Below are 13,488 nucleotides of genomic sequence, written 5' to 3'. Positions count from 1 at the left end.
ATTTTACTGTCTCCAATATAGTATGTTCTTAGTCTATTAAGCCTTCTGAATTTCAACATGCAAAAATAAGATTGACATTCTTGGTACCAAAATAATTAATTTTCTTCCTTTATGACTGTAAGTCCTTGTTAAAAGCGATCAGCTGAGGAGAGAGGTTTTTCATTATTCACATAACAGTTGACAGTGATGATATATAAAAATATTTTCATCATGATGAGCATCTTGAAGCTGAGATAATTGTTCATTTTCTGGCCACTCTGATAAAACTTACAGCTAGATACCAGTCATGATTCTGATTTTTACACACCACTGCCTCATGACACATATTTGAGAGTGATTATTTTTTACTAGAAGCACAGACTTTTTTAAACAAAACTCTCTAGCATTTCTTCTGTTTCCCTTTCAGGTCACTTCTTTCAGCACACCACCAACCCCAGAACGCAACAATCGCCCATCCTTTTTCTCGCCATCCCTCAAGAGAAAAGTGCCCCGAAATCGAATTGCTGAGATGAAAAAATCCCACTCAGCAAACGACAGTGAGGAGTTCTTCAGAGATGATGATGGCGGAGGTGAGAGAAGTAATATCAGCTAAACAGACTTGTCTGGAGAGGGCACAGAGCTATGGAAAGGGATCCCAATGCTGGATTTTCCAAAAGGTTTGCTGTGTGAAAAACCTAGCTTCACAGGAAGTCCAATGCCAGTGCCACTCTGAAAATGGGGTTATTGACAGGCTTAGTGTGTTTTTGAAGGCTGGAGACCAACAATTCCTACATGTGTTTAAAACTTATCTCCCCCTTTTATATAGACCCATTTGAGAGAAACTTGAGCAGGGAAAGGTCCTCCCCCTTTCCCAGATACACTCTCTCAGGTGGCACTCTTCCACCTATCAAAGTATAGTGGGGTAGAGTATGCTCTAATGGACAGGTTTTCTTAATTCCCTGGTTTGATCCAGAGATGGTTAAAGTTGATGAAAAGGCATTACTTCACCTGGCTTTGGATCAGTTCTGAACTCTCTTAAAAAAAAAAAAAACCAAACCTAATTAATTTGTTTATATAGTGCTTTAATGCTTTGTGGAATTCTTCCTTTGAATTCTAGTTACTCAATATGAAAAAAACAACAAGACAAAAAATTGAGTCTGATTCAGAACATAGTGAGTAAATCCAATCATATCACGTATTTTTTAGGCAGGAAAGTCACAAATATCGAAGTCCAAACTGCTTTTCATATGTTTAAAAAAGATTCAGTAGAAAAGCCAAAAAATCTAACTATCTGTTGGCATGCTAATAGATAAACACAAAGGTAATTTCCAGATCAAAAGTTCTGTTTGTAGTAGCAAGTTATTACGCCTCAGCAGTACTGGACCAGCTTAGCTAATAAAGAATTGCACATTGAAAAACAAGCTTAAGTGATAACAATTAATTCAAATTCTGTGCAACTTAAACTGGTTGTAACTAATTCAAGGGGTTTCTGTCAATAGAAACCTTTCCTCATCTCTTTTTCCTTGATTTGCCTAGTCAAAATGTCTGTTATTTCAAAGGAGATATATTTTTAACATGTTTTACTAGGGCAAGGGTAGGGCTTGGGTCAAATGCTACATACTGTGGGGAGAAGGGCAGCTTTCCCACATGGAGTCTTGCTTTTCATATCTTTCTCCTGGAGGCTGCATGGGATAAAATGGAGTTCAAGGCATTTATCTGGCAGCCCTTATAAGTGGTGGTAGTGTCTTGCTCAATATTGTTTTGCAGGATCTGGTCCTAGCATACTTAATGATAAGGATGAATGTTCTTATTATTTTAATTTTCTTTTCCTTCTAGTTTATTTATGGAAGTAAACAAATTCCAAATTTTCCAGACGTTTTATAGTACGCATATAAAATACCAAGAACTGTGGTTTTACTTAGTTATAAATGTTTTGATCTTATTGTTCTTGGTCCTAAAAATAAATAGAGGAATATTTTCACAACTTAGGAAGTTTAATTTATTCAAAGATGAGATTTCTACAAGGAGAAAAAACTAAAATGAGGTTTCTTCACAAATTTCAGAAATGTGAGTATCCTACCAGTGTTTGCTCAGAAGCTGTGGTTGTGAAATTCTCGTTACAGAGTGGAAAAGCTGACTTCAGTTCACCTAGTGATGGGATTTTGTGGAAGCAGAGATGTTCTGGGGCATCTTGGCCTTGTGGGTGGAGGACAACTTGCTTGTCTAAAGATCAGCAGTGTCCCTGGTCTGGCCAGTGCTGCCGCAGACCTGCCCTCAGTGCAGACAGACCTGTTGGGGACAGGAACAGCCCATGAGGGCCCACTTCATTTGCTTTTGCTGTATGCAAGCATGACACAGCAGAAGAATTGTACTGATTCCAGCTACCAGAGTTAAGTCCTTCTGACCTAATCACCACAGTGCTCTTGGCGTCGTAGTAATGCGAGGGGAGAGGGAATAGACTGCTTGGCTGTACACATTTACAGGAAAGTTGGGAAAACAAGATATGATTTTTTTTTTTTTCCCTCCCACATTGGTATGCATCTTCCTAGAGTCGCTACTACTACGTATTCTTCCTTTGCTAGGGGCCTCTTTGTGTGGATCAGGACCTGCTTTTAAAAAAATGAGTCCTGAAGCTTGGATCACTCTCGATCAGAATTGTTGTGTTCACTTCAGCATCTGCTTTTAGCACTGTGGGACAGGGTTGAGTTTTACAGATGAATCAAGGGAAGGTTTAGAAACACTCAAAATATATGGCGTGTACATTCCTGGCTGTGGGAGAGACCTGCAGATATAAAACCCACCTCTAGCCTACAATGGATTCAGAATCCTTTTGTTTTATTTGTGGACCTCTAAATTTATTATGGGAAGAATGGCACTGCTCCCAGGTTTGGCTTGGGGGATGCATGGAAATCTGCAGTAAACTGGCTTATTAACCCTGACTCTCCCTGTATCTCGTAGTTGTCAGTCTTCTTCGTAAGATACAATTTTCCTTCTGTTACACTTGTGAATTTCTGCATGAGTAACTACTTAATTGTAGGGATGTTATATTATTTTGTATATGAGGAAAGGCTCGGTTAGGATGCTGCTTGCAGAGTGTGTTAGCAGTGGCTTCATTCCCTCTCCTGACTGGTCTGTTACTGGGTATAATGGTTTCCTGCTGCTGCCAGCTGCTGATGTAATTCATTAGCTTCAGCGTAAATGGTGAATTCTGTGCTGAGCAAGATCGGAGTAATTAAAAATAAAAATAGTAATAATAGTGACTTGCATGTGATTTCTCTCTAGACAATGAATAGTAGGCTTTTCCTTTTTTTTATTTTCAGAAGCTTTCATTGAGTCTTTCAGTAAAAAGCAGAAAGTACAATCACTTTAAGCTTGCTGTCTTCTGCCTTTACAGATCTGCACAATGCGACGAATCTGAGATCGCGGTCCTTGTCTGGAACAGGACGGTCTCTGGTGGGCTCATGGCTGAAGTTGAACAGAACAGATGAAAATTTTCTACTCTATGCACACTTAACTTACATCACTTTGCCATTGCATCGAATTTTAACAGGTGAATTTTAATGTGTATTATGCATAAGCAGAGTCCTTTGATTCCAAGACAGATTTCTGTGTTGTGGGATTTTGCTGTTAAGATAGAGGAACAAGTATTTTTCTCTGTAAGGGAGATCCTGTAGCAGCGAATCAGCCTGAACAAGTGGAATGATGTCAGCCTGTTCTCTGAGTTTGGGGTGATTTTGCTTGGTGACGATTCAAACAAGCCGGTAGATTCTTCTAACAAACTTCCTGATGAACACTAGTTGCTTTGAAACTGGAATTCAAACTTCATCCATCTCATGAGTGCAAGGCAACTCATTGTGAGCCCATCCACTGACAGCAATAGTTGTAGCAGAGACCTGTGACTGAGAGGATTACAGAAAGGCAGCTCTGGTATTTGAAGTTACTTCCTTTGCCAATTTTGACTCATATATTTTATTTCCATAAGTTGCTTGGACTGATCAGAGTGCCCACACTGATGCCTATAAATCTGTCAGGTGTCTAGTGTCTTTATCTAGACATAATGATGTTTGTGTGTTCTACCATGAATAATCAGAGTCCCCCATGCTGTTGGCCTAGTTATACCAGTTGCTACACTGATGATGGACAACTCTGCATTTGTTCAGCTGGGCTAGGATAGCAAAATAAGTTGGGTTTTACAGTCTGCAGGCAGCACTGAGGTTTTGATATTCATCCAGATAACTTTTGTCTGCCTACAAATACAGGTGAACTACAGAAAACAACTGATCTGTTTGAACTCTGTCCATCAGCTAGCCTTTCAGGGATACAGCTCGCAATATGAGGGTGTGCCCATAGGACTCTTGAGATATGTCTGAAAACTGAGAAAGCAGCAGTGTTCTAAGACTCTCTCATCTGTCTAAATGCAGTGGCAGTTCCTTTCATATAGAGATTACTAGTGTTACTATCCGTTCTCTTCATTATTCCGAAGTGAAGCCCTGAAATGCCTTCTCATTGACCATCATGGGCAGAAAGAAAGTTTGATCCAGCTGCACAGCAGTATCTCAGGCAAAACTATTCTTCACCTCCAGAGTCTAGACCAGAATAAAGTTATGATCCCAGAGCAATGTCAAGTCCTGTCTCTGACCTTGGAATTTCCTTATTACTGTTACTTCCTCCAAGAACTTAATCTTTTTCCTTCTCTTTCTATCCAGCAGATGGGATGACTTCTGAATAGGTTTGTCTGGACTGTGGACTTTTGGTCAATGCCTGCTTTTTCTTGGCTGGGTCTAAAAAGGGCACACATCTGAAAACAAAGCCAGTCTATTACATGGTGGTTATTTCCAGACTGTTCCTGAAAGGTAGCTAAAAAAAAAGGAAAGGAGTTAGGAAATCTGTTGTTAAACAGGTTAATCTGCTGCTAAAAGAGATGAGAAGATAGTGTGGGTATTAATGTCATTGATGGTATTATGCTAGTGTAATAGTAACACTGCAGTCTTATCCTCATTTGCAGGCTGAGATCTCTGAGCCTGTTGCAAAAGTACTGTTACTCTACGGCTGTTACTCTACGGAGGAGGAAATTGTAGCTGATAAGGTACAAGTGGAAATTTAACTTAGAGAGGTGTTTCTGTGTTTACCCTTTCACTGTATGTAGAGATTTACTTCAATTTAGAAGAAATGACGGATTTCAGGGAAAAAAAACTATTCTCTGTAATTAAGGGTGGATTTTGAACAAAGTTTCAGCAAAATACGTAATTATTCCTTATGATAATTGTGGTGATAATCTTACAGCTAGTTAGCTGGAGTTATCAAGCTCACTCACTTTCTCACCGCAGGCATTTTGGAGCTCACAGAAGAGGCGGTGTTCCTGCTGGCATTTAATACTTGATCAAGTGGGTGGCATAAATGCCTCCATGCTCAAATATTTGAGCTTGAACATCCTTTCTGAGACTTAATTTGTTTAATATAAGGTTGCAGGAGTCAATGTATATATTGAGATGCACTGAAATAGGACATGGAATGCCTGGGCCATAAGGCAGAATTTTAATCTGCAGTTTTTCACTATCCGTGTTTGCTTTAGCTTGGCACATTGAGTAGAGCCCGTTTCCAGTGCCTTTTTCTAATCCATGTATTTGCACCAGTGGCAGCTTTCCAGCAAGTGTGGGGCAGAGTGAAGTGGGAGAGATGCTCATCTCTCTTGGGAAGTTTAGGAAGCCTGTAGTAAGAAATTAAGATCTCAGTGACAGTGATGAAAGTACATTTTAAAATGTCTGGAGTTTATACATGTTGATAAGACTTCCTTTGCTCTGAGCCTCTCTCCATACTAGATAATTCCAGTTTTCTCATCCTCTCCTTGTATGTCAGATGCACCAATCCCTTAATCATCTTTGTGGCCCTTCACTGACTCTCTCTGCTGTGTTTCATTCTTTACAAGTGTAAGTAGAGCCCTCTGCAGCTGTGGATCAGTTTTTACTCCCTTCATCCTCTTTGTGCGGCTGTATGTGGTCAGCCTCTTAATTAAGCCCGTCTTATTTATTCTCTGTGTAGCCTTGAAAAGGACTTAGCAGCCCAGTTTCCAGGTATTTCTATGTACTGCTGTGCCAGCATGCTGGTTTTACTGTCCACGTTTGGAAAAATGTCCATGATTAAGAGATATTTTACAGGTCCATATTCTGTCACATTTGGGCAATATAGAACTGAGGAGCCAACAAAAGGAGTGGTTTTTGTGGCAGCTTTTTGTGTGCAGAAGTGTAGGCTTTGGGCTATTATAGAATGGATTAAACAGTTGAATTATTTGTACCCGCATCTTCAGAGCCGAAAGTGTCTTTAAGGGTCTTGGAGATGGACCATTTCTCCCTTCAAGAAAGGGAAAGCCCTTGGCATCTCCTGTAACGGCACTTCCATTTGTTTCTCTGGAATATTACACCACTCTGTGTCTGACACGTGTTGCTTCATCCCACCGTAAATGATACTTAGTAGATTAGCCGTCATCTCTATGTGATGGGATGTATTTGTGGCTTACCATCTCTCAAGTAGGATGCAGCTGGGGAGGAATTAAATTGGACTTAATTAATAGGCAAAATTGCATGTTTGTTGTGTTTTGAATTCCTTTAGCCGTGTAACAGGGGGACTGTGCTGCAGTCCACCATTGCTTCTCCAGTTCTTCATGCTTTCTGGTACTGTGGCTACTTTCAGGACCCTCCTAAATTCGCTGTGTCTCTTTGTTTCTCTCCCTTGCCCAGATATCCTGGAAGTGCGGCAGAAACCAATTCTGATGACATAGCAGAGAGCGGGCACTGCCTTGGAGCCTTGTTGCCAAGTGCCTAACCACAGCGGTTTTCTGTGCTAACACTACCATCTAGTGTCAGGAACATAAACCTCCGCAGGAAAAAGGGAAGTCCAAGAATACCAGCCGATCAAAAGTGCCTCTTTCTTCCTTCCTCTGCTGTCATACACCATATGCACACTTGCAGTACATTGCTCAAGTGTTGCTGACTGGAAGAGGACTTTCAGCAAGATAAAACAAGAAGGGGCTGTGTTTAAAATGAGTTAACACTTTATGGACAGTTTGTTACTGTGTTTACTTTATAACTAAGAAACCAACAATATGTACAGAATGTGTTAAACTTTATATTCTTTGAGAGAAACAACCTGAGAATTTAATAATGATGTACTAATGAACGTTGTTCCGTAGACTCTCGCCCATACACTCTCCTTGTCAGCTTAATGTGTGTGTGAGCGCGTGTATGGGGATTGAAGGGATGAAAGACTGATTTCCTACTGAGGGAGGAAAAGGAAAAAGAGGCTACAAAGATGCATGGCCATTTTAGTATGTGCAGTTGGTCAGGTCAGAGCTTATAGGAGGCTGGAAATGTTCCCATTTGTTTGTGTGTCAGTGTTAGGACAGGTGAACTCTGCTGACAGATTTCTGTATCTACCAAAGAACAGCAACATTTTCATCCTCAAGAGCTGGCTAAGAAAATGAGCCAGTGAAAAGAAGGCTAAAATGTGCTGCTATACTAAAGCCGAAGTTCGTACCCAGTACTAATGCTGCTTATCTCTCTGTTAGCTGACTCGGTACAAGTTTGTGTCTAAAGTGGAAAAATAGGAGGCCATAATTGGACTCCAAAAACTAAAAACCTTGCCAATAACCAACATCCTCCTGAATGCACTGGACTTCAGAGTGTGTAGAGTCATCCTTGCGGTAGCATTTGTAGCAAAGGAGGGCATGAGAGCTGGTTAATGGTCAGGCAGCTTGCCCGGGTGCTTCATCTCCTGGTGGTGTTTTGCTGTACTGTTACGTGCCGAAGCACGGAGAGTTTTCTTGAAAGACAAAAGATTGAAATGTAATTCTGCTCTGAAAAGTGACTAAAAATAGCATAGTGGGAGGTCTGAAAACTGTGTGTCAGGGGCTCTCAGGAAAAAAAGCCTTATGTTTACAGGTAAAATGCAGCTTTCTCTGAATAGCAAAACTCTACTGTCCTTGCCATTTGAAAGTTGAATGATGGAATAGTTAGACTACTGCAGTCTGGTTCACTGTTTTGATATGGGAGCCGGTCAATACTTTGGTTTATTTATAACTGCATAACTGGCACAGAAAAGGGTGGGGTAACATGTCACTTAAAGCATGCGAGGCTCCAATACACGCACAGAGAGAGAGTGAAGAATGCCATTTTTGTCACTTTTCTGACTCTGAGCACCTAAACTTAACGCTGTTGGCACAGTTACCAAATGGCATGTGCTCTGAGCCTGGACCTTTGTCTCCCTCACACCCAGCCGTTCCCAAAGTGCTTTGTTGTTATTCTCTCAATAGCATCTGATGACTTAACCTCTCAAATAGGACTTTCTGCTTTTTTTTCCTCAGGCCAGGTTCCATGGGAATAGCTCCACTTCAGCATAAAGGTAGACTAACTTTATCATTCAGCCCAACGTGGTGAATGCAGCATGGTAAGGAGGTCTTTTTTTTTTTTTTTTTTTTTATTTTTTTTAATTTGAGCCTAGGCCTGAAAGTAGTCACCTTAGCACAGTGATGGCATTTCTAACACCGGCAGCATGAGTGCATGACAAGGACGGCTGACCAGTTTTTAGTTCACTTCAAATGTGTTGCAACAGCATTAGAAAAAAGTTCACTTTGTCATTACCAGCACAGCCACTTTTCATGTTGCAGCCTTTGAACTTTGCTCCGTGGGAGCGTGTGATTGTGCCTGTGTGTATGTGAGGGTGTTCACACAGTCTAACTTGAGGCAGGTAACTTGGGTGCCTAGGCTTCCTTCCTGAGCTGGCAGGGGGAGAAGTAGAGTCCTAAATCAGCAGCTGAAGTGCCCTCTCAAGGAACTTGCTAGGCAGCCTAGGTGCTTACCTGAGATCCCTAGGTGGTGTGCCTAATGTTAGTTGGTGCAAATATTCTCCCTATGCCCATGCCAAGAATTAAACCACTCTGAGTGGTTTAATTAGAAGAGCTAGAAGACCAATCCTAGTCTGAAGCCTCTCAAGATGCTCCTTGTTCTGTGCTTTCATACTGCTGGGCTGGGCAAATCAGTGCTCGATTTTTCTTTAAATATTCATTGGGGAGGGAAGGGAGAGGACTAATATTTGTACTACTGGTGACGATACCTTTCAGTCAAACAGCCAGAGGAATCACACATATGAAAAAGAAATGTATCCAGATTGGAACCCGGGTGGTAGGTGCCTGAGTACTTGTCAATCGACAGTAATTTGTAATGCTTTCTTGGTAGCTTGTATTATGTTTACGTAGCTTAGTTCCGTGTGATCTGAAAGACTGAGCAAATCTTGCTGCATAGATTTCAGAGCAAATGAAGAATGATTCTGAACTAGTACATTAGTATAAAGGCAACGTTGCAGAAAGTACAGTTCAGATCCCACATCTATTATGCAGGAGGTATCATCTGCTTTGTTACATGTACGTGGGTGAGTTTTGATGTGTTGTTCTTGAAGGGCTGCAATGCGAATGTCCTTAAAGTCAGTTTATTTCTTGTATCTTGCTAGTGGATATGCTGTAGGTACGTTGAAGACTCACCTTTTTTAGTAGAAAAGGGCTACGGGTATGCCCAGATGGACATCCATTAAAAAAAAAAGAGGTCCAAAAGTCTACTGAATGTCAATAGTGCTTTTTGGAAACAAGTAGATGTGCCAGATTCTCAGTGTTATTCCTTTTCTGAACAACTGACTTAGACTTTTTATGTATAGCCCCTGGTTCCCACTTTCTGTTATCAAGTGGAGGAAAACATATTCTCCATTTTGTTCTGTTTTTAAACAAACCTTGAAAATTATAATTTATTGTCCTCATATGGACAGATTGACAGGGAATATGATCAAAGTTTTACTTGGGTCAAGACGGCACAGCTGGGCCCTTAGCATGCTATTGCACTATACCAAAAAGAAAAGGGTATGTTGTTAGGAAGCTCTCACCCTTCTAATTTGGAGAGAGATTTAATTTTGTAGCTCCTAAACAGAAAACCATTTTGAGTCTCTGTTGGCCATTTAAATAATTGCTGAGGAATGAACTGGTGCGTTCTGCATGCCATAGAGGCTGTGTGGCTATCGATGTTTTAGCTGTTGGAGCATGGTGGTTTTCACTAGTTATGTTGATGCTTGAGAATGCAGCACGGTTAACAAATTCGGGAAGCTTTGCAGAACAGCTTTATTTATTTACAGAATCTCTTACCATACTTCATTACTCAGTTAACTTCTTCCATCTTTCTGCCCATTCACTCCTTCTGGAGATCAAGGCTTACCACTCACAGTCTCCAGAGATGATGTATATTGATAGATGTCAAATGCAAGCATGTAAATATTTTCACCCTTAACAGGTTTTTCACTGCGATCAATTTAACAAGTAAAAAGCCTTTGTTTTTTAAAGAAAGGTCTTAAATTATTTTGCATTAGCCAGTTATTCTTCTGCCTTAGAAACCACCGTGTATGTGAAATTATGTTCTACTGCCGGCCAGCACAAGAGTGGGTTCCAAGTCTCCTTTTAAAAGAAGCAGCCAGTTCTAGAAACACCGCAAATCTTTTCAGCTGTCTCGGCTAATCCAGTTTGTGTGGGATCATATTCCTCCTCTTTTTTATTCTCCTGGTCTTCATTGTTTACAAGGCTGGAGCATGTTGGGTTCTGGTTTGCTGTTACTCAGTTTTCCATTTCTGGGCACTATGTGCTTTCTAGAAAAGAGAATTGTTTTGTACAGGTGACTTCTCACAGTAATATGCTTTTCCCAAAATAGTCTTACACCAGTTTTTAATTTAGACAGTGAAGTCCTTGGCTCTGCAGACAGATCTCTTCCAGCAGACCCCCATGTACAGAATCCCATCTGGTCACAGAAGTTCTGTGTGAATGTGGAGTTCACATAAATAGTCTACACTTTTAGCCTATTGACCTGCTTCTTTCCAATCATTAATTTTTTTACTTTCCAGATGATTGCTTTTCCTGTATTTTTAGTCTGATGCTTCCCCGTATTAAAGATAGATATAAGATAAAATCTTCAGAAGTGCCTAAGCCCTGCTGTTATCCAGTGGGGTTTAAGAACAAATTTTTATTTAGGAAATGAATAAAGTAGTCTTAAACTCTATCTGTGTTGTGCGTAGCAGCATCAAGAAATGACAAGTTTATAGTTCTTGGAAGAACCGGACGTCTCCTGCAGACTCGCCCTTTGTGTTTGAAAAGTCATGGCTGAAAGCTCTGGAAAATGGATTTCTTGTGATCACAGCAGCCAGATATCTGTGAATGCCTTATCTTGTTTTGTGAGGTATGACTGAAAGTGTGTGGCACTGGTGTGTAGAAATTCTGTGTCAAAAATTGGTGTGGTAGAATCCAGTTAAAGGCATTACGAAATAAGTAGCTTTTACACCAAACCTTAAACGAAAGAGTATTTTACGCCAGAATGTAGCTGGTCAAGTTAATACAAGGCTGCAAGCAGGTTACAATGTTGAACGTTCTCTATGTAAATATATAAATATTCTCAGCCTAATTCTATCAGACTAACATGTTGCATGGTTTGGGATTTTTTTTTGCCTCATTGATCATCAATGTTGATTAAAAGATGATGGGCTGAAAATGCTGGCACTGTACTGAGCCCTTTGAACAAAGAGCAAGGAGAACCTTTGTGCACCAAAAATTGAGCTGACTTTAATATGGCAGCAGCGAAGAAAGTGTTGGACCCTGCAGCCAATAAACAGACCTCTTAAACGACCATGAATTCTGTTAATAGTGTTTTCTCTCTACTGTGCGTAGTGGTGTTTGAATGTATTCCTTACTGATGGCAAGCATAAATGGCAGAATAATGCTCTGCGGCACTCACGGTAAGCATTGCCAAATAGACACTCACGAGGCAAAGTAGCCTCCTTACTCTTCGTTCTTCCACTTTGAGAGGAAGACTGTGGGTCAGAAGCCCAACTTCTAACTCTGCTTGCTGAACCTTTCAGTGATCAGCCTCTGACAACTTGACATTGTATAAGGAAGAAGAAGTCAATGTACTCTTGAATTTGTTTTTAAAAGCTTTTTGTTTTTTTCTTTAGATGCTGGCATTAAAAAAATCACCTCCAAAACGGCCCTCGTAAACTGATCTTTGTCTTGTTTTGAACTTAATTATGTAGTTATTAACATTTAGGTTTGTGCAGTGTATAATATTGAGAGACTGATGGCTGTAATAATTTCTTCCTGATAAATTCAGGAAGAGCTTCAATATGGGTTTGTACAATGTTGTTAAAATGAGATTACCCTTTAGCTCTTAACCGCTTACACTGCCTTGAATTGCCTGTACTGACATTGAATCTGTTTTGGTTTAAAGACCTGCAAGGCACTGCATCCTCCCTCTCCACCTGATTTTTGTGACTAACGTTTCACAGTAGGCTTCTTCACGGGATTTTTCTATCTTAATTAGTTAAAATGAAACACTCTGGCAAACCAGTGGTACCAATTATAGATACAAGGTGACTTGCTGGTTATTCCATTTCAAAGAATCCCAGACCAGGACTGTTTTACAAACCCATGTGTGATATAACAACATTTATGCTAAGCCATGTATGATAGCTTGGAGATGTGTGGTGTGTTAGGCAACATTTAAAAAACAGATTTTAGGAAGGAGAACAGACTGGTTTAGTTCTTTATATGGATATTTGAGCAGATTGTTATCAGTATTGCTCTGTGCATGCACGTGCCATTGGACAGATTCCCAGCTGGTTGGGAAATACTAAAATATGGCTTAGAAACAGTTTGATTTTCCTTGAATACTTTAAATTGAAAGCTTTTGAAAGCAGCCATGGTGGAGAAAGCACTATTTAAAACAGTACGAAAGGCAAAGAGCAGCAGAAGCTTACAAGTCATGGTAATAAACCTCACCTGTTTAGTTAGTCTTTCAAGAGTTAGTGACAGGAAAAGATGTGCCTGTTTGTTTTTTTTTTTTTAATCCAAATGCTGGGAGGGACAGAAGACTGATACATATGTCTTTGAAAAGCTTTCACAATTTTAATCAATTAATATCTTGAATATGCTAAAAGAAAAATACTGTTTTAACAGTGTATATCTTGTTCAATAGAGTCCCTGCTTTGGGGAGCCAAGTTAACTAGTGTCCTTTTGTCCTAGTGTTATGTCTTGCCTGTCCTCCCAAGAAATACTATAATATTGCTTGGCACACCAGTTTGTCATCAAGATCTGATTTTACAAAGTAAAATCACACTTTGGAGATTGAAGATATTAGGAAGATTTTAGATATTAGGAAAAAAATTTTTACAATGAGGGTTGTAGAGCACTGGCACAGGTTGCCCAGAAAGGTGGTGGCTGCCCCATCCCTGGAAACATGCAAGGCCAGGTTGGACGGGGCTCTGAGCAACCTGATCTAATGGAAGATGCCCCTGCTCCTTGCAGGGGGGTTGGACTAGATGACTTTTGAAGGTCCCTTCCAACTATAACCATTCTATGATTCTATGATTCTAAGAAAAAATACGTGTCTTTGCTAGCAAATAGTTACTTGTATGTTCCTGTCAGAAGTGTTGTTCCTGAAA

At 40.2% G+C, this 13,488-nt stretch overlaps 1 protein-coding gene across 6 annotated transcripts in view; it reads left to right on the top strand.

Annotated features, from left to right (window-relative positions):
- Positions 1-11,678, top strand: part of KIAA0930 (KIAA0930 ortholog) — a 79,521-nt gene extending 67,843 nt beyond the window's left edge. For 3 of the 6 annotated variants that reach the window (XM_086757762.1, XM_086757748.1, XM_086757784.1), the window contains 3 exons: positions 407-569; positions 3,374-3,529; positions 6,714-11,678. In XM_086757762.1, coding sequence (XP_086613888.1) covers positions 407-569; positions 3,374-3,529; positions 6,714-6,754 — 360 coding nt within the window. In that variant the 3' untranslated portion in view covers positions 6,755-11,678. The remainder of the gene's footprint in view (positions 1-406; positions 570-3,373; positions 3,530-6,713) is intronic. The other 3 variants (XR_015259969.1, XR_015259966.1, XM_086757770.1) reach the window with 3 other exon arrangements.
- Positions 11,679-13,488: the final 1,810 nt, after the last annotated feature.

This window comes from Chlamydotis macqueenii, chromosome 1 (assembly GCF_036417535.1).
Source record: "Chlamydotis macqueenii isolate bChlMac1 chromosome 1, bChlMac1.mat, whole genome shotgun sequence".
NCBI lineage: Eukaryota > Metazoa > Chordata > Aves > Otidiformes > Otididae > Chlamydotis > Chlamydotis macqueenii.
This window is presented reverse-complemented; position numbering and strand designations above follow the sequence as displayed.